The 21,588-nt window shown below is 46.3% G+C and overlaps 1 protein-coding gene across 1 annotated transcript in view; it reads right to left on the bottom strand.

Annotated features, from left to right (window-relative positions):
* Nucleotides 1–1,797: 1,797 nt before the first annotated feature.
* The window catches only part of LOC311122553 (myomesin-1-like), a gene marked incomplete at both ends in the record, with an annotated part of 117,144 nt that continues 97,353 nt past the window's right edge, over nt 1,798–21,588 (bottom strand). The window contains 8 exons of the mRNA XM_084196899.1: nt 1,798–1,907; nt 2,353–2,391; nt 3,466–3,553; nt 6,798–6,923; nt 17,345–17,412; nt 17,518–17,577; nt 17,936–18,080; nt 18,593–18,729. Coding sequence (XP_084053025.1) covers nt 1,798–1,907; nt 2,353–2,391; nt 3,466–3,553; nt 6,798–6,923; nt 17,345–17,412; nt 17,518–17,577; nt 17,936–18,080; nt 18,593–18,729 — 773 coding nt within the window. The remainder of the gene's footprint in view (nt 1,908–2,352; nt 2,392–3,465; nt 3,554–6,797; nt 6,924–17,344; nt 17,413–17,517; nt 17,578–17,935; nt 18,081–18,592; nt 18,730–21,588) is intronic.

Here is a 21,588-nt window from a genome sequence, read left to right as displayed (position 1 = left end):
TAGGGTTAGGGTTAGGGTAGTGAGCCATTGGGTCCATAGTCTTACTTGTGCAGCCAGCCCACTTGGAGGTTAGGGTTAGGCTTATGGTAGGTAGCCATTGGGTCCATAGTCTTACTTGTGCAGCCAGCCCACTTGGAGGTTAGGGTTAGGGTTAGGGTAGTGAGCCATTGGGTCCATAGTCTTACTTGTGCAGCCAGCCCACTTGGAGGTTAGGGTTAGGGTTATGGTAGGGAGCCATTGGGTCCATAGTCTTACTTGTGCAGCCAGCCCACTTGGAGGTTAGGGTTAGGGTAGGGAGCCATTGGGTCCATAGTCTTACTTGTGCAGCCAGCCCACTTGGAGGTTAGGGTTAGGGTTAGGGTAGTGAGCCATTGGGTCCATAGTCTTACTTGTGCAGCCAGCCCACTTGGAGGGTAGGGTTAGGGTTAGGGTAGTGAGCCATTGGGTCCATAGTCTTACTTATAATAATAATAATAATATGCCATTTAGCAGACGCTTTTATCCAAAGCGACTTACAGTCATGCGTGCATTCATTTTTGTGCATGGGTGGTCCCGGGGATCGAACCCACTACCTTGGCTTTACAAGCGCCGTGCTCTCCCAGCTGAGGTACAGAGGACTACTTGTGCAGCCAGCCCACTTGGAGGTTAGGGTTAGGGTTAGGGTAGGGAGCCATTGGGTCCATAGCCTTACTTGTGCAGCCAGCCCACTTGGAGGTCAGGGTTAGGTTTAGGGTAGGGAGCCATTGGGTCCATATTCTTACTTGTGCAGCCAACCCACTTGGAGGTTAGGGGTAGGGTTAGGGTGGTGAGCCATTGGGTCCATAGTCTTATTTGTGCAGCCAGCCCACTTGGAGGTTAGGGTTAGGGTTATTGTAGGGAGCCATTGGGTCCATAGTCTTACTTGTGCAGCCAGCCCACTTGGAGGTTAGGGTTAGGGTAGTGAGCCATTGGGTCCATGGTCTTACTTGTGCAGCCAGCCCACTTGGAGTTTAGGGTTAGGGTTAGGGTAGGGAGCCATTGGGTCCATAGTCTTACTTGTGCAGCCAGCCCACTTGGAGGTTAGGGTTAGGGTTAGGGTAGTGAGCCATTGGGTCCATAGTCTTACTTGTGCAGCCAGCCCACTTGGAGGTTAGGGTTAAGGTTAGGGTAGGGAGCCATTGGGTCCATAGTCTTACTTGTGCAGCCAGCCCACTTGGAGGTTAGGGTTAGGGTTAGGGTAGTGAGCCATTGGGTCCATAGTCTTACTTGTGCAGCCAGCCCACTTGGAGGTTAGGGTTAGGCTTAGGGTAGGGATCCATTGGGTCCATAGTCTTACTTGTGCAGCCAGCCCACTTGGAGGTTAGGGTTAGGGTTAGGGTAGTGAGCCATTGGGTCCATAGTCTTGTGCAGCCAGCCCACTTGGAGGTTAGGGTTAGGCTTAGGGTAGGGAGCCATTGGGTCCATAGTCTTACTTGTGCAGCCCGCCCACTTGGAGGTTAGGGTTAGGGTTAGGGTAGGGAGCCATTGGGTCCATAGTCTTACTTGTGCAGCCAGCCCACTTGGAGGTTAGGGTTAGGGTTAGGGTAGGGAGCCATTGGGTCCATAGTCTTACTTGTGCAGCCAGCCCACTTGGAGGTTAGGGTTAGGCTTAGGGTAGGGAGCCATTGGGTCCATAGTCTTACTTGTGCAGCCAGCCCACTTGGAGGTTAGGGTTAGGGTTAGGGTAGTGAGCCATTGGGTCCATAGTCTTACTTGTGCAGCCAGCCCACTTGGAGGTTAGGGTTAGGGTTAGGGTAGGGAGCCATTGGGTCCATAGTCTTACTTGTGCAGCCAGCCCACTTGGAGGTCCTCCATGTGATATGTGATGAAGGAGTAGAGGACGATACCATGTTCTGTACTCAGCACACTGATGTCCGTAGACGACTTGGCTGGAGGAGACCAAGTAGACAGGGTAATAAACTGCATTATTCAATCATCATTATTTTACATTTTAGTCATTTAGCAGACGCTCTTATCCAGAGACACTTACAAATTGGTGCATTCAACTTAGGATAGGCAGTGGGACAACCACAATTTTTGTTTTCTTCTAATGGGGGGTGGGGGAGGGGGGGTAGAAGGATTACTGTTATACTATTCCAGGTATTCCTTAAAGAATCATATTGTATACTTAAGCAATAACGCACGGGGGGCTGTGGTATAAACTGGTTACCAACGTAATTAGAACAGTACAAATATTATTTTTGTCATACACGTGGTATCCGGTCTGATATACCACGGCCTTCAGCCAATGAGCATTCAGGCCTCGAACCAGCCGGTTTATAAAACACAATGTTCCACATGCAGTGTATCTGTTAACATGTAGATGAGACTCACCAATCACCCTGAACAGCTCGTTCAGCACAGCTTGGTAACCTGGAACAGATTACAGTCATTACTAGTAGTCAACAATAGTTACAGTAGTGGACACAGTTTGGCCTTAGAGAGATACAGAGGTGTTCTAGAACACAGTAGAGCCATGACAGGGGTGTTCTAGAACACAGTGAAACCATGACAGAGGTGTTCTAGAACACAGTAGAGCCATGACAGAGGTGTTCTAGAACACAGTAGAGCCATGACAGAGGTGTTCTAGAACACAGTAGAGCCATGACAGAGGTGTTCTAGAACACAGTAGAGCCATGACAGAGGTGTTCTAGAACACAGTAGAGCCATGACAGGGGTGTTCTAGAACACAGTGAAACCATGACAGAGGTGTTCTAGAACACAGTAGAGCCATGACAGAGGTGTTCTAGAACACAGTAGAGCCATGACAGAGGTGTTCTAGAACACAGTAGAGCCATGACAGAGGTGTTCTAGAACACAGTAGAGCCATGACAGAGGTGTTCTAGAACACAGTAGAGCCATGACAGAGGTGTTCTAGAACACAGTAGAGCCATGACATAGGTGTTCTAGAACACAGTAGAGCCATGACAGAGGTGTTCTAGAACACAGTAGAGCCTTGACAGAGGTGTTCTAGAACACAGTAGAGCCATGACAGAGGTGTTCTAGAACACAGTAGAGCCATGACAGAGGTGTTCTAGAACACAGTAGAGCCATGACAGAGGTGTTCTAGAACACAGTAGAGCCATGACAGAGGTGTTCTAGAACACAGTAGAGCCATGACAGAGGTGTTCTAGAACACAGTAGAGCCATGACAGAGGTGTTCTAGAACACAGTAGAGCCATGACAGAGGTGTTCTAGAACACAGTAGAGCCATGACAGAGGTGTTCTAGAACACAGTATATACATGATAAGTGTTCTAGAACCCAGTAGAGCCGTGAGAGAGGTGTTCTAGAACACAGTAAAGCCATGATAGGTGTTCTAGAATACAGTATATACATGATAAGTGTTCTAGAACACAGTAGAGCCATGACAGGTGTTCTAGAATACAGTATATACATGATAAGTGTTCTAGAACACAGTAGAGCCGTGAGAGAGGTGTATCCGTACCTGCTTCAGTCAGGTTGAACATGCTCTTATCTTTTCCTCTGGCATCCTTTAGCTTCACCTCGTACACACCTGCATCCTTTTTGGACAACTAGAACAGGGTTAGAGTCAGAGAGGAGGACAGTCAGAGACCTTGAGAGACACTTACCCAGCCCTCATCAGTTACAAAGGCAATCTGAGGCTCTGTCCCAAATCACACCCTATTCCCTATACAGTCTCATAGTTCCGGCCAAAAGTAATGCCCTACATAGGGAATAGGGTGCCATCTGGGACGTGGCCTGAATTATGCTGACACAGATCACACAGAGAAACTTCTAGACCCGAAACAACGCTTTTTTCCTGCCAAGATGCTGCAGGCTGATAAGTGGACAGACAGTGACTCATGGCTTTAGATAAAGTATCAGTCCAGACTTTGTGTCTTGGTGGTGCCTCCACGACGGCTGCTGGTGCCATTCTCTCCCCAGGGTCCCCACATTCAGTGTCTGTTTTAACCACAACCCACTGCGGATTACAAGATAAGCAGGTTAATGTAGCAGCCTATAGCTGCAGCTGCAGCTATGCGCCCTCAAGGAGAGTAGTGGTGGAGGTGCAGCTCTCTGACCCATGCTATGGGCCCTCTCGGAGAGTAGTGGTGGAGGTGCAGCTCTCTGACCCATGCTATGGGCCCTCTAGGAGAGTGGTGGTGGAGGTGCAGCTCTCTGACCCATGCTATGGGCCCTCTAGGAGAGTAGTGGTGGAGGTGCAGCTCTCCTCTGACCCATGCTATGGGCCCTCTAGGAGAGTAGTGGTGGAGGTGCAGCTCTCTGACCCATGCTATGGGCCCTCTAGGAGAGTAGTGGTGGAGTTGCAGCTCTCCTCTGACCCATGCTATGGGCCCTCTAGGAGAGTAGTGGTGGAGGTGCAGCTCTCTGACCCATGCTATGGGCCCTCTAGGAGAGTAGTGGTGGAGGTGCAGCTCTCTGACCCATGCTATGGGCCCTCTAGGAGAGTAGTGGTGGAGTTGCAGCTCTCCTCTGACCCATGCTATGGGCCCTCTAGGAGAGTAGTGGTGGAGGTGCAGCTCTCCTCTGACCCATAATATGGGCCCTCTAGGAGAGTAGTGGTGGAGGTGCAGCTCTCCTCTGACCCATGCTATGGGCCCTCTAGGAGAGTAGTGGTGGAGGTGCAGCTCTCTGACCCATGCTATGGGCCCTCTAGGAGAGTAGTGGTGGAGGTGCAGCTCTCTGACCCATGCTATGGGCCCTCTAGGAGAGTAGTGGTGGAGGTGCAGCTCTCCTCTGACCCATGCTATGGGCCCTCTAGGAGAGTAGTGGTGGAGTTGCAGCTCTCTGACCCATGCTATGGGCCCTCTAGGAGAGTAGTGGTGGAGGTGCAGCTCTCTGACCCATGCTATGGGCCCTCTAGGAGAGTAGTGGTGGAGGTGCAGCTCTCTGACCCATGCTATGGGCCCTCTAGGAGAGTAGTGGTGGAGGTGCAGCTCTCTGACCCATGCTATGGGCCCTCTAGGAGAGTAGTGGTGGAGGTGCAGCTCTCTGACCCATGCTATGGGCCCTCTAGGAGAGTAGTGGTGGAGGTGCAGCTCTCTGACCCATGCTATGGGCCCTCTAGGAGAGTAGTGGTGGAGGTGCAGCTCTCTGACCCATGCTATGGGCCCTCTAGGAGAGTAGTGGTCGAGGTGTAGCTCTCTGACCCATGCTATGGGTTCTCTAGGAGAGTAGTAGTGGAGGTGCAGCTCTCTGACCCATGCTATGGGCCCTCTAGGAGAGTAGTGGTGGAGGTGCAGCTCTCTGACCCATGCTATGGCACTGGCTCCACCCCTCTGTCACACACTGACATCTGAATGGACATTGTGGTACTTTGAAACTAGGCATTCAATGTGACTGGAATACATTTATTTGTACCTCCATAATAGCAGATGGTTATTTTCCCTTCATTTGAACAGAACATGGCGTCTAACGCCAATGCAGTGGGACTGAACGCAGATTATATTTTAACTATTTAAATTTAGCACATGGAACTACCATATATTTATGATATATGGGCATAAATGTTGAAGAGAGTTTGATACATAAATGAGACTACATCATAGATATTTGCTACATTCACATAGTGAACATATTCACTGTCAATAAGGTTTATACATTAGATAGTGTCATAATAACAGATATTTGTTGGAAGCATCTGGTCAACTGAGAGTGACAACATTTACATTTACGTCATTTAGTAGACGCTCTTATCCAGAGCGATTTACAAATTGGTGCATTCACCTTATAGCCAGTGGGATAACCACTTTACAATATGTTTTTTTTTTTTACTGGGCTGAGCTGGAACTTTGCTTCCGCAGAGGTAGGGGGGCCAGCAGGCCAGAGGTGGATGAACGCAATGCCCTCGTTTGGGTGTAGGGACTGATCAGAGCCTGAAGGTACGGAGGTGCCGTTCCCTTCACAGCTCCGTAGGCAAGCACCATGGTCTTGTAGCAGATGCGAGCTTCAACTGGAAGCCAGTGGAGTGTGCGGAGGAGCGGGGTGACGTGAGAGAACTTGGGAAGGTTGAACACCAGACGGGCTGCGGCATTCTGGATGAGTTGTAGGGGTTTAATGGCACAGGCAGGGAGCCCAGCCAACAGCGAGTTGCAGTAATCCAGACGGGAGATGACAAGTGCCTGGATTAGGACCTGTGCCGCTTCCTGTGTAAGGCAGGGTCGTACTCTCCGAATGTTGTAGAGCATGAACCTACGTCATTTAGCAGACGCTCTTATCCAGAGTAAGGCAGGGTCGTACTCTCTGAATGTTGTAGAGCATGAACCTACTTCATTTAGCAGACGCTCTTATCGTACACTCCGTCTACCATAGATATCATTCTTATTATTACAATGGTGACGGACAGTCTTGGAGTAGTTTAGGAGTGACATGATATAACCTAAATGTCCTAATGTTAGAGTCTGTGACAGGGAGGGACAGTCTAGTGGGGTAGTAGGCTGTAAATGTTGGCCGTTAGCGTACAGTAGTTTGGTAGCCGTTAGCCTGATAGCATATTGTAAAGCGTAGCAGAGCTGAGTTAGAAGCAATGCTCTTCAGAAGTTAGCTGAACCAGACCAGACCTGGGTTAAATACATAGCCTACGGGATGGCAAATAATTGAGCTGTGATTCATTTAGCTTGACCAGCATGCAGGGCGGGTGGAGCTTGCACTTTTTGTACTACTCCATTGCTTCCATTATACGGACAAGCTACATCAGAAGCACCTTGAGTAGTAATGGACATTATGACCCAGGTCTTCTCCACACACCCCGTCTGTCTACTGCCTCAACCCAATCCCCCACAGCCACTTCCTGACCTTTCCGATGTTGAAGGTCAACAGTACGTCCTTCATCTCGATCTTCTTGTAATCAGCATCATCCTCTTCAATCTCCAATCCGTCTTTGTACCATCTGATCTCTGTCTCTGGCTTGATGTTTCCTATCTACAGGGAGAGACACACAGAGACAGTCAGCACACTGAGGGCTTAATGGACCCCCTATCTAAATAGCATTGAAAAAAATATCCATCAAAATCTATCAGTTTAAGATAAAGATATGTATTTTTGCGTCTCAATCCACTGCATCCTCCGATGACGGCCTTCCGCGGTGGATTGTGACAGAGCTACAGTGGTGTTTGTCAGACCAGGAGACGTCCCGAAAATCAGTCTTCTCATTAAAACGTCTGTAGCATCCGAATGTCTGTATGACCCCACCATCGAAAGCTGAGAATTTCACAAACACGTACATGTCGGTTGTTTTGTATTTGTATTTATTATGGATCCCCAGCTACTCTTCCTTGGGACCGGCAAAATTAAGGCAGTTATACAATTTAAAAAACATTATAATACATTCATAACAGAATTCACAACATATTGAGGGTGTTCCCTCAGGCCACTACTCCACTACCACATATCTATAACACAGAATCCATGTGTACCTGTGTGTATAGTGCGTATGTTATCGTGTGTGTGTATGCATGTGTCTGTGTCTATGTTTGTGTTGCTTCACAGTCCCTACAGTTCCATAAGATTTATTTTTATCTGTTTATTTAATCTGATTTTACTGCCTGCATCAGTTACCTGATGTGGAATAGAGTTCCATATAGTCATGGCTCTATGTATTTGTATTTCTATTTATTGTTATTTCATAACACTTTACCCAATACATTTAGTGTCTTCCCTCAGGCCACTACTCCACTAACACATATTTACAATACAACATCCATGTGTACGTGTGTGTAGAGTGAGTGTCTATATGTATGTGTGTATGTACCTGTGTGTGTGTGTGTGTCTCTTCACTGTCCCTGCTGTTCCACAAGGTGTATTTTTACCTGTTTTTTAAATCTGATTCTACTTCTTGCATCAGTTACCTGATGTGGAATAGAGTTCCATGTAGTCATGGCTCTATGTAGTACTGTGCGCCTCCCATAGTCTGTTCTGGACTTGGGGACTGTGAAGAGACCTCTGGTGGCATGTCTTGTGGGGTATGCATGGGTGTCCAAGCTGTGTGCCAGTATTCCAAACAGACAGCTCGGTGCATTCAGCTCGTCGCCACCTCTCACAAAAACAAGCAGTGATGAAGTCAATCTCTCTTCCACTCTGAGCCAGGAGAGACTGACATGCATGTCATCAATGTTAGCTCTCTGTGTACTTTTAAGGGCCAGCTGTGCTGCCCTGTTCTGAGCCAACTGTAATTTTCCCAAGTCCCTCTTTTTGGCACCTGACCACACTACTGAACAGCAGTCTAGGTGCGACAAAGCTAGGGCCTGCCTTGTTGATAGTGTTGTTAAGAAGACAGAGCAGCGCTTAATTATGGATATACTTGTCCCCATTTTAGCTACTGTTGAATCAATATGCTTTGACCATGACAGTTTAAAACTCCAAGCAGTTTAGTCACCACAACTTGCTCAATTTCCACATTATTCATTACGAGATGTAGTTGAGGTTTAGGATTTAGTGAATGATTTGACCCAAATACAATGCTTTTAATTTTAGAAATATTCAGGACTAACTTATTCCTTGCCACACATTCCGAAACTAACTGCAACTCTTTGTTACATTTTGCAGTTATTTCAGTTGCTGTAGTAGCTGACATGTATAGTGTTGAGTCATCTGCATACATAGACACACTGGCTTTACTCAAAGCCAGTGGCATGTCGTTAGTAAAGATGGAAAAAGCAAGGGGCCTAGACAGCTGCCCTGGAGAATTCCTGATTCTACCTGGATAATGTTTGAGAGGCTTCCATTACAGAACACCCTCTGTGTTCTGTTAGACAAGTAACTCTTTATCCACATTATAGCAGGGGGTGTAAAGCCATAGTATATACATTTTTCCAGCAGCAGACTATGATCAATAATGTCAAAAGCCACACTGAAGTCTAACAAGTATTGTGCTCTCAACTTGCTCAATTTCCACATTATTCATTAGAGATGTAGTTGAGGTTTAGGGTTTAGTGAATGATTTGCGCCAAATACAATGCTTTTAGTTTTTGAAATATTTAGGACTAACTTATTCCTTACCACCCATTCTGAAACTACAGTTGAAATCGGAAGTTTACATACACTTAGGTTGGAGTAATTAAAACTTGTTTTTCAACCACTCCACACATTTCTTGTTAACAAACTATAGTTTTGGCAAGTCAGTTAGGACATCTACTTTTTTTTCCAACAATTGTTTACAGACATATTATTTCACATTTAATTCACTGTATCACAATTCCAGTGGGTCAGAAATGTACATACACTAAGTTGACTGTGCCTTTAAACAGCTTGGAAAATTCCAGAAAATCATGTCATGGTTTAGAAGCCTCTGATAGGCTAATTGACATAATTTCATGTCAATTGGAGGTGTACCTGTGGATGTATTTCAAGGCCTACCTTCAAACTCAGTGCCTCTTTGCTTGACATCATGGGAAAATCTAAAGAAATCAACCAAGACATCAGAAAAAAAATTGTAGACCGCCACAAGTCTGGTTAATCCTTGGGAGTAATTTCCAAACGCCTGAAGGTACCACGTTCATCTGTACAAACAATAGTGCGCAAGTATAAACACCATGGGACCACGCAGCCGTCATACCGCTCAGGAAGGAGACGCATCCTAGAGATGAACGTACTTTGGTGCGAAAAGTGCAAATCAATCCCAGAACAACAGCAAAGGACCTTCTGAAGATGTTGGAGGAAACAGGTACAAAAGTATCTATATCCACAGTAAAACGAGTCCTTTATCGACATAACCTGAAAGGCCACTCAGCAAGGAAGAAGCCACTGCTCCAAAACCGCCATAAAAAAGCCAGACTACGGTTTGCAACTGCACATGGGGACAAAGATAGTATTTTTTGGAGAAAGTCAAAGTTATTCGCTGCTCTGGACCCCAATGGTGGAACAACCTCCCCCACGAAGCCAAGACAGCGGAGTCACTGACCACCTTCCGGAGACACTTGAAAACCCTTCCTCTTTAAGGAATACCTGGAATAGTATAAAAGTAATCCTTCTACCCCCCCCCCCCCCCCCTCCCCCACCATAAAAAATGAAAAAACCTGTGTGATCAAGGAGGCACAGCTCTGTCACCAGCTCTGTCAGGAGGAATGGGCCAAAATTCACCCAATTTATTGTGGGAAACTTGTGGAAGGCTACCCGAAGCATTTGACACAAGTTAAACAATTTAAAGGCAATGCTACCAAATACTAATTGAGTGTATGTAAATTTCTGACCCACTTGGAAGATGATGAAAGAAATCAAATCTGAAATAAATCATTCTCTCTACTATTATTCTGACATTTCACATTCTTAAAATAAAGTGGAGATCCTAACTGACCTAAGACAGGGAATTTTTACTAGGATTAAATGTCAGGAATTGTGAAAAACTGAGTTTAAATGTATTTGGCTAAGGTGTATGTAAACTTCCAAAACTTTACTAAGGGTTGGTAACAGGCTGATTGGTCGGCTATTTGAGCCAGTTAAGGGGGCTTTACTATTTTTAGGTAGGGGAATAACTTTGGCTTCCCTCCAGGCCTGAGGGCACACACTTTCTAGTAGGCTTAAATTGAAGATATGGCATATAGGAGTGGCAATATCGTCTGCTATTATCCTCAGTAATTTTCCATCCAAGTTGTTAGACCTGTCGGACCTCTTCTAGAACACCCACAAGCATCACAAGGCTAGTCTGAAGGTAGATAGAACCCTACCATCATCCATAGAACCCTAACATCATACATAGAACCCTACCATCATCCATAGAACCCTACCGTCATACATAGAACCCTACCATCATCCATAGAACCCTACCATCATACATAGAACCCTACCATCATACATAGAACCCTACCATCATAGATAAAACCTTACAGTCACAGATAGAACTTTACCATCATAGATAGAACCCTACCATCATGATCCGTCATAGAACCCTATCATCATAGATAGAACCCTACCATCATGATCCGTCATAGAACCCTATCGTCATAGATAGAACCCTACCATCATGATCCGTCATAGAACCCTATCATCATAGATAGAACCCTACCATCATAGAACCATACAGTAATAGATGGAACCTTACCGTCATAGATGGAAACATTGCATCATAGACAGAACCCTATCGTCTTGACCTGTAATTGAACACTACCATAATAGATATAATCCTACCGTCATAGATAGTTCCCTACCGTCTTGATCTGTCATAGAACCATACCGTCATAGAACCATACCATCATAGATACAACCCTACCATCTTGATCCGTCATAGAACCCTTCCGTCATAGATAGAACCCTACCGTCATAGATAGAACCTTACCATCATAGAAAAGCCCCAGATCTGTGCCTCGACACAATCCTGTCTCGGAGCTCTACAGATAATTCCTTTGACCTCATGGCTTGGTTTTTGCTTTGAACTGTGGGACCTTATATAGACAGGTGTGTGCCTTTCCAAATCATGTCCAATCAATTAAATTTACCACAGGTGGACTCCAATCAAGTTGTAGAAACATCTCAAGGATGATCAATGGAAACTGGATGCACCTGAGCTCAATTTCGAGTCTCATAGCAAAGGGTCTGAATACTTATGTAAATGAGGTACTTCTGTCTTTCATTTTTAATAAATTTGCAAACATTTCTAAAAACCTGTTTTCACTTTGTCATTACGGGGTATGGTGTGTAGATTGATGAGGATATTTTTTTTTTTAATCCATTTTAGAGTAAGGCTGTAACGTAACAAAATGTGGAAAAAGTCAAGGGGTCTGAATACTTTTCGTATGCCGTCATGGATACAACCTTGCAATTATAGATCCCTACCGTCATAGATAGAACCCTTCTGTTATAGACAGAACCCTTCCGTTATAGACAGAACCCTTCCGTTATGGACAGAACCCTTCCGTTATGGACAGAACCCTTCCGTTATGGACAGAACCCTTCCGTTATAGACAGAACCCTTCCGTTATAGACAGAACCCTTCCGTTATAGACAGAACCCTTCCGTTATAGACAGAACCCTTCCGTTATAGACAGAACCCTTCCGTTATAGACAGAACCCTTCCGTTATGGACAGAACCCTTCCGTTATAGACAGAACCCTTCCGTTATAGACAGAACCCTTCCGTTATAGACAGAACCCTTCCGTTATGGACAGAACCCTTCCGTTATAGACAGAACCCTTCCGTTATAGACAGAACCCTTCCGTTATAGACAGAACCCTTCCGTTATAGACAGAACCCTTCCGTTATGGACAGAACCCTTCCGTTATAGACAGAACCCTTCCGTTATGGACAGAACCCTTCCGTTATGGACAGAACCCTTCCGTTATAGACAGAACCCTACCGTCATAAAACCTTTCTGTTAGAAATAACGTTACCGTCATAGAACCCTACTATCATAGATAAAACCCTATGGTCTTGATCCGTCATAGAACCCTACCGTCATAGATAAAACCCTATGGTCTTGATCCGTCATAGAACCCTACTATCATAGATAAAACCCTATGGTCTTGATCCGTCATAGAACCCTACTATCATAGATAAAACCCTATGGTCTTGATCCGTCATAGAACCCTACTATCATAGATAAAACCCTATGGTCTTGATCCGTCATAGAACCCTACTATCATAGATAAAACCCTATGGTCTTGATCCGTCATAGAACCCTACTATCATAGATAAAACCCTATGGTCTTGATCCGTCATAGAACCCTACTATCATAGATAAAACCCTATGGTCTTGATCCGTCATAGAACCCTACTATCATAGATAAAACCCTATGGTCTTGATCCGTCATAGAACCCTACTATCATAGATAAAACCCTATGGTCTTGATCCGTCATAGAACCCTACTATCATAGATAAAACCCTATGGTCTTGATCCGTCATAGAACCATACCGTCATAGATAAAACCCTATGGTCTTGATCCGTCATAGAACCCTACTATCATAGATAAAACCCTATGGTCTTGATCCGTCATAGAACCCTACTATCATAGATAAAACCCTATGGTCTTGATCCGTCATAGAACCCTACCATCATAGTTAGAATCCTACATTTTTATCCATCATAGAACGCTACCGTCATAGATAGAACCCTACCGTCATAGGGAGAACCTTAAAATCATAGATCGAACCCTATTATCATAGATTGAACCTTACTGTCATAGATCCTTACCGTCATAGATAGATCCCTAACATCATAGAAACATTTGGGTACAGATATAGCCTTACCGTCATAGATAGATCCCTAACATCATAGAAACATTTGGGTACAGATATAGCCTTACCGTCATAGATAAAACCCTACCATCATATAGAACAGTAATGTCATAAATACATTCCTACGCTCATAGAATGGAACCCTACCCTCACAGATAGAATCTTACCATGATAGACATAACCTTACCATTTTTTATTTTTTATTTATTTCACCTTTATTTAACCAGGTAAGCCAGTCGAGAACAAGTTCTCATTTACAACTGCGACCTGGCCAAGATAAAGCAAAGCAGTGCGATAAAAACAACAACACAGAGTTACATATGGGGTAAAACAAAACATAAAGTCAAAAATACAACAGAAAATCTATATACAGTGTGTGCGAATGTAGTACATTATGGAGGTAAGGCAATAAAATAGGCCATAGTGCAAAATAATACTGGGGGTGCAAATGAGCAAAATAAATAACAATATAGGGATGAGGTAGTTGGGTGGGCTAATTTCAGAATGGCTGTGTACAGGTGCAGTGATCGGTAAGCTGCTCTGACAACTGATGCTTAAAGTTAGTGAGGGAGATAAGAGTCTCCAGCTTCAGAGATTTTTACAGTTCGTTCCAGTCATTGGCAGCAGAGAACTGGAAGGAATGGCAGCCAAAGGAGGTGTTGGCTTTGGGGATGACCAGTGAAATATACCTGCTGGAGTGCATTCTACGCGTGGGTGTTGCTATGGTGACCAATGAGCTAAGATAAGGCGGGGATTTGCCTAGCAGTGATTTATAGATGACCTGGAGCCAGTGGGTTTGGCGACGAATATGTAGTGAGGGCCAGCCAACAAGAGCGTACAGGTCACAGTGGTGGGTAGTATATGGGGCTTTGGTGACAAAACGGATGGCACTGTGATAGACTACATCCAATTTGCTGAGTAGAGTGTTGGAGGCTATTTTGTAAATATAATAATATATAATATGCCATTTAGCTTTTATCCAAAGCGACTTACAGTCATGTGTGCATACATTTTTACGTATGGGTGGTCCCGGGGATCGAACCCACTACCCTGGGGTTACAAGCGCCATGCTCTACCAATTGAGCTACAGAGGACCTAAATGACATCGCCGAAGTCAAGGATCGGTAGGATAGTCAGTTTTACGAGGGCATGTTTGGCAGCATGAGTGAAGGAGGCTTTGTTGCGAAATAGGAAGCCGATTCTAGATCTAACTTTTGATTGGAGATGCTTAATGTAAGTCTGGAAGGAGAGTTTACAGTCTAACCAGACACCTAGGTATTTGTAGTTGTCCACATACTTTAAGTCAGACCCGTCGAGAGTAGTGATTCTATTCGGGTGGGCGGGTGCCAGCAGCGTTAACAGCTCCTTAACAGCTTCTTCCCCCAAGCCATAAGACTCCTGAACTATTAATCAAAAGGCCACCAGGACTGTTTACTATTTGCATTGACCTCCCCCTCCCCCAACCCCCCCCCACCCCTTTGTTTTTACACTGCTGCGACTCTCTGTTTATTATCTATGCATAGTCACTTTACCCCTACCTATAGTGCCTTGCAAAAGTATTCATCCCCTTGGCATTTTTCCTATTTTGTTGCATTACAACATGTCATTTAAATTGATTTTTATTTGGATTTCATGTAATGGACATACACAAAATAGTCCAAATTGGTGAAGTGAAATGAAAAAAATTACTTGTTTCAGAAAATTCTACAAAATAAATAACGGAAAAGTGGTGCGTGCATATGTATTCACCCCCTTTGCTATGAAGCCCCTAAATAAGATATGGTGCAATCAATTACCTTCAGAAGTCACATAATTAGTTAAATAAAGTCCACCTGTGTGCAATCTAAGTGTCACATGATCTGTCACATGATCTCAGTATATATACACCTGTTCTGAAAAGCTCCAGAGTCTGCAACACCACTAAGCAAGGGGCACCACCAAGCAAGCGGCACCATGAAGACCAAGGAGCTCTCCAAACAGGTCAGGGACAAAGTTGTGGAGAAGTACAGATCAGGGTTGGGTTATTCAAAAATATCCGAAACTTTGAACATCCCACGGAGCACCATTAAATCCCTTAATACAAAATGGAAAGAATATGGCACCACAACAAACCTGTCAAGAGAGGGCCACCCACCAAAACTCACGGACCAGGCAAGGAGGGCATTAATCAGAGAGGCGACAAAGAGACCACAGATAACCCTGAAGGAGCTGCAAAGCTCCACAGCGGAGATTGGAGTATCTGTCCTTTAGAACACTTTAAGCTGTACACTCCACAGAGCTGGGCTTTACGGAAGAGTGGTAAAAAAAAAAAAGCCATTGCTTAAAGAAAAAAATAAGCAAACACATTTTGTTTTCGCCAAAATGCATGTGGGAGACTCCCCAAACATATGGAAGCTTTTTGGCCATCAAGGAAAACGCTATGTCTGGCGCAAACCCAACACCTCTCATCACCCCGAGAACACCATCCCCACAGTGAAGCATGGTGGTGGCAGCATCATGCTGTGGGGTTGTTTTTCATCGGCAGGGACTGGGAAACCAGTCAGAATTGAAGGAATGATGGATGGCGCTAAATACAGGGAAATTCTTGAGGGAAACCTGTTTCAGTCTTCCAGAGATTTGAGAATGGGACGGAGGTTCAACCTCCAGCAGGACAATGACCCTAAGCATACTGCTAAAGCAACACTCGAGTGGTTTAAGGGGAAACATTTAAATGTCTTGGAATGGCCAAGTCAAAGCCCAGACCACAATCTAATTGAGAATCTGTGGTATGACTTAAAGATTGCTGTACACCAGCGGAACCCATCCAAGTTGAAGGAGCTGGAGCAGTTTTGCCTTGAAGAATGGGCAAAAATCCCAGTGGCTAGATGTGCCAAGCTTATAGAGACATACCCCAAGAGACTTGCAGCTGTAATTGCTGCAAAAGGTGGCTCTACAAAGTATTGACTTTGAGGGGATGAGTAGTTATGCACGCTCAAGTTTTTTTGTCTTATTTCTTGTTTGTTTCACAATAAAAAATATTTAGCATCTTCAAAGTGGTAGGAATGTTGTGTAAATTAAATGATACAAACCCCCAAAATATCCATTTTAATTCCAGGTTGTAAGGCAACAACATAGGAACAATTCCAAGGAGGGTGAATTCTTTCTAGTGTTGGCTGCATCATGTTATGGGTATGCTCGTATTCGTTAAAGACGTGGGAGTTTTTCAGGATAAAACAGAAACGGAATGCAGCTAAGCACAAGCCAAAATCCTAGAGGAAAACCTGGTTCAGTCTGCTTTCCACCAGCCACTGGGAGATTAATTCACCTTTCAGCTGGACAATAACCTAAAACACAAGGCCAAATCTACACTGGAGTTGCTCCAAAGTGGTCGATTTACATCTTTTAATTAATCCTACTTAAAAATCTATGGCAAGACCTGAAAATGGTTGTCTAGCAATGATCAACAACCAATTTGACAGAGCTTGAAGAATTTTGAAATCAATAAGTGGCAAATGTTGTACAATCCAGGTGTGGAAAGCTCTTAGAGACTTACCTAGAAAGACTCACAGCTGTAATCACTGCCAACGGTGCTTCTACAAAGTATTGACTCAGGGGTGTGAATACTCATTTAAATGAGATCTTTCTGTATTTCATTTTCAATACATGTTAACATCATAGATATAACCATAGTGTCATATAACCTTTCTATTATAGATAGAACCTTACCGTCATAGATAGTACCTTACCGTCATAGAACCCTAATGTTATAGATATAACCTTATCGTCATAGATAAAACCTTACCGTCATAGATAGAACCTTACCGCTGCAAAAAAAAATATGTTATGGATAGAACCCTGCCATAGATCCTTATCGTCATAGATAGAGTCCTAGTCATAGATATAAACTTACCGTCATAGATCCTTACCATCATAGATAGAACCTTACCATCACAGATAGAACCTTATCATCATAGAAACGTTCTGTTATAGATAGAACCTTACCGTCCGTCATAGAACGAACCCTACCGTCATAGATAGAACCCTACCATCATAAGTATAACCTTACCACAATAGATAGAACCCTACCATCATAAGTATAACCTTACCACAATAGATAGAACCCTACCATCATAGATAGAACCCTACCATCATAGATAGAACCCTACCGTCATAGAACCTTTCTGTTATAGAACCTTACCGTGGCCTTCAGCAGCACGTTGCATTCTGGGGTGACTTCGAAACCAAGGTAGTCCACGAAGTGAGGACCTGAGAAAGACGACAGACAGAGTTAAAACCGCTACTGGACAACACTCTGCAGCAACATAATATCAATCATCTAACAACATTATATGTGTACAATATATTCCAGACCTTGTCTTCTGATCCATTCAGCATGTTCAAACTCAGACTTTTTCTGGAGCTCTCTGAACTCTGGAGAAGTAGAAGAAGTTACAGCCATATTTCACCACTAGAACACTTTCCCCCAGACAGTGGTCAGAATAGGAACCTACATGAGGAACCTACATGAGGAACCTACATGAGGAACCTACATGAGGAACCTACACCGCACCAAAGCCATCACATGCGCATACAGTTTGTCTAAACACTACTGGTCTTCTCCTGCCCCTTAGTGGACACAACATGGTGTGGTAGGCATGGTGACTGAACCCCTGACCCTAACCCTTCTCCTGCCCCTTAGTGGACACAACATGTCACTGCTATCAGTGCCACACCCACTAGCTGTGGTAGGCATGGTGACTGAACCCCTGTAGGTGGGGTGTGGCCTCACCTTCTCCAATCAGCACCAGGCTGGTGGACCCCTTGGCCTTCCCGTCCACAAGGTTAAAGGTGAATGTTCCCTCGTCGGTGACCGCGAGAGAGTCCATGAACATCTCAATGATACCTGAGTTCTTGTCAAAGTTCATTGTGTATTTCTAGAGGAGGGAAATGTGACACAGAAATATACACGTGAGAACACGCTGTGGGGTGTTCTGATTGGTGGGTGGGTGGGTGTGTGTGTGTGTGTGTGTATATGTGTATGTGGGTGTTTGTGTGTGTGTGTGTGTGTGTGTGTGTGTGTATATGTGTATGTGGGTGTTTGTGTGTGTGTGTATGTGGGTGTTTGTGTGTGTGTGTGTGTGTGTGTGTGTGTGTGTGTGTGTGTGTGTGTGTGTGTGTGTGTGTGTAAATGTGTATGTGGATGTTTGTGTGTGTGTGTGTGTGTGTGTGTGTGTATATGTGTGTGTTTGTGTGTGTGTGTATGTGGGTGTTTGTGTGTGTGTGTGTGTGTGTGTGTGTGTGTGTGTGTGTGTGTGTGTGTGTGTGTGTGTGTGCAAAAGTAGATGTGCGTGTATTCTGTCCATAATGTGTGTGTTCTGATTGAGATGTGTGTGTACATGTGTGTGAGTGTGTATGCGTTTCCTGATCCTGATGTGTGTTTCCTCACCTCTCCGTTCTCTACGATCGCATCGTTGAAGACATACTCTACATGGCAGCCAGCGGTGAACTTCTCAACCTGTGTCCAGAACCTCACACGGCCCTTCTCCAGCAGATCCATGGCCATCTGAGTCTTGAAGGGAATGACTGGGAGGGAGGAGAAACAGGGAGACAGAGTCAGAGGAGGAGAGACAGGGAGACAGAGTCAGATGAGGAGAGACAGGGGACAGAGTCAGAGGAGGAGAGACAGAGTCAGAGGAGGAGAGACAGAGTGAGAGGAGGAGAGACAGGGTCAGAGGAGGAGAAACAGGGTCAGAGGAGGAGAAACAGAGGGACAGAGTCAGAGGAGGAGAAACAGGGGGACAGAGTCAGAGGAGGAGAGACAGAGGGACAGAGTCAGAGGAGGAGAGACAGGGGGACAGAGTCAGAGGAGGAGAAACAGAGGGACAGAGTCAGAGGAGGAGAGACAGGGGGACAGAGTCAGAGGAGGAGAAACAGAGTCAGAGGAGGAGAGACAGAGTGAGAGGAGGAGAGACAGGGTCAGAGGAGGAGAAACAGGGTCAGAGGAGGAGAAACAGAGGGACAGAGTCAGAGGAGGAGAAACAGGGGGACAGAGTCAGAGGAGGAGAGACAGAGGGACAGAGTCAGAGGAGGAGAGACAGGGGGACAGAGTCAGAGGAGGAGAAACAGAGGGACAGAGTCAGAGGAGGAGAGACAGGGGGACAGAGTCAGAGGAGGAGAAACAGAGGGACAGAGTCAGAGGAGGAGAAACAGGGGGACAGAGTCAGAGGAGGAGAGACAGAGTCAGAGGAGGAGAGACAGGGGACAGAGTCAGAGGAGGAGAGACAGAGGGACAGAGTCAGAGGAGGAGAGACAGGGGGACAGAGTCAGAGGAGGAGAGACAGGGGACAGAGGAGGAGAGACAGGGTCAGAGGAGGAGAAACAGAGGGACAGAGTCAGAGGAGGAGAGACAGGGGGACAGAGTCAGAGGAGGAGAAACAGAGGGACAGAGTCAGAGGAGGAGAAACAGGGGGACAGAGTCAGAGGAGGAGAGACAGAGTCAGAGGAGGAGAGACAGGGGACAGAGTCAGAGGAGGAGAAACAGAGTGAGAGGAGGAGAGACAGGGGACAGAGTCAGAACAGAGTGAGAGGAGGAGAGACGGGGAGTGAGAGGAGGGGACAGAGTGAGAAAAGGAGAGAGAGTGAGAGGAGGAGAAACAGGGGGACAGAGTCAGAGGAGGAGAAACAGGGGGACAGAGTCAGAGGAGGAGAGACAGGGGGACAGAGTCAGAACAGAGTGAGAAGAGGAGAGACGGAGACAGAGTGACAGGAAGAGAGACATGGGGAGAGTGTGAGAGTAGGAGAGATGGGGGGACAGAGTGAGAGTAGGAGAGACAAGTGGTCAGAGAGAGAGGAGGAGAGACAGGAGGACAGAGTGAGAGGAGGAGAGACAGGAGGACAGAGTCAGAACAGAGAGAGGGAGAGAGATAGGGGGACAGAGTGAGAGGAGGAGAGACAGGGGACAGAGTCAGAGGAGGAGAGACAGGGGGACAGAGTCAGAGGAGGAGAGACAGGGGACAGAGTCAGAGGAGGAGAGACAGGGGGCAGAGTCAGAGGAGGAGAGACAGGGGACAGAGTCAGAGGAGGAGAGACAGGGGACAGAGTCAGAGGAGGAGAGACAGGGGACAGAGTCAGAGGAGGAGAGACAGGGGACAGAGTCAGAGGAGGAGAAACAGAGTCAGAGGAGGAGAAACAGGGGGACAGAGTCAGAACAGAGTGAGAGGAGGATAGACAGGGGGACAGAGAGAGAGGAGGAGAGACTGGGGAGAGAGTCAGAGGAGGAGAGACAGGGGACAGAGTCAGAGGAGGAGAGACAGGGGACAGAGTCAGAGGAGGAGAAACAGAGTCAGAGGAGGAGAAACAGGGGGACAGAGTCAGAACAGAGTGAGAGGAGGATAGACAGGGGGACAGAGAGAGAGGAGGAGAGACTGGGGAGAGAGTCAGAGGAGGAGAGACAGGGGACAGAGTCAGAGGAGGAGAGACAGGGGACAGAGTCAGAGGAGGAGAAACAGAGTCAGAGGAGGAGAAACAGGGGGACAGAGTCAGAACAGAGTGAGAGGAGGATAGACAGGGGGACAGAGAGAGAGGAGGAGAGACTGGGGAGAGAGTCAGAGGAGGAGAGACAGGGGACAGAGTCAGAGGAGGAGAGACAGGGGACAGAGTCAGAGGAGGAGAAACAGAGTCAGAGGAGGAGAAACAGGGGGACAGAGTCAGAACAGAGTGAGAGGAGGATAGACAGGGGGACAGAGAGAGAGGAGGAGAGACTGGGGAGAGAGTGAGAGGAGGAGAGACAGGGGACAGAGTCAGAGGAGGAGAGACAGGGGGACAGAGAGAGAGGAGGAGAGACTGGAGGACAGAGTCAGAACAGAGAGAGGGAGAGAGATAGGGGGACAGAGTGAGAGGAGGAGAGACAGAGGGAAAGAGTAAAAGGAGGGGAGACGGGGTCAGAGTGAGAGGAAAAGGGACAGGGTGACAGTCAGAACAGAGTGAGAGGAGGAGAGACAGTGAGAGGAGGAGAGACAGGGGGACAGAGCGAGAGGGGGAGAGACAGAGACAGAGTGAGAAGAAGAGAGACAGGGGGAGAGCGTGAGAGTAGGAGAGATGGTGGACAAAGTGAGAGGAGGAGAGACAAGGGGTCAGAGTGAGAGGAGGAGAGACGGGGGACAGAGTGAGAGGAAGAGAGACAGGGGGACAGAGCGAGAGGGGAGAGACAGAGACAGAGTGAGAGGAAGAGAGACAGGGGGACAGAGTGAGAGGAGAATGGACAGGACAACAGAGTCAGAACAGAATGAGATGGAGGTAGACAGGGGGACAGAGTCAGAACAGAGAGAGAGGAGGAGAGACGGGGGGACAGAGCGAGAGGAGGAGAGACAGGGGGACAGAGTCAGAACAGAGAGAGAGGAGGAGAGACAAGGGGACAGAGTGAGAGGAGGAGAGACAGGGGGA

The sequence above is a fragment of the Coregonus lavaretus genome (genome assembly GCF_964263955.1).
Source record: "Coregonus lavaretus genome assembly, contig: HAP1_SCAFFOLD_977, whole genome shotgun sequence".
NCBI lineage: Eukaryota > Metazoa > Chordata > Actinopteri > Salmoniformes > Salmonidae > Coregonus > Coregonus lavaretus.
Note: the sequence above shows the minus strand (reverse complement) of the source record. Positions and strands in the feature narration are given on the sequence as shown.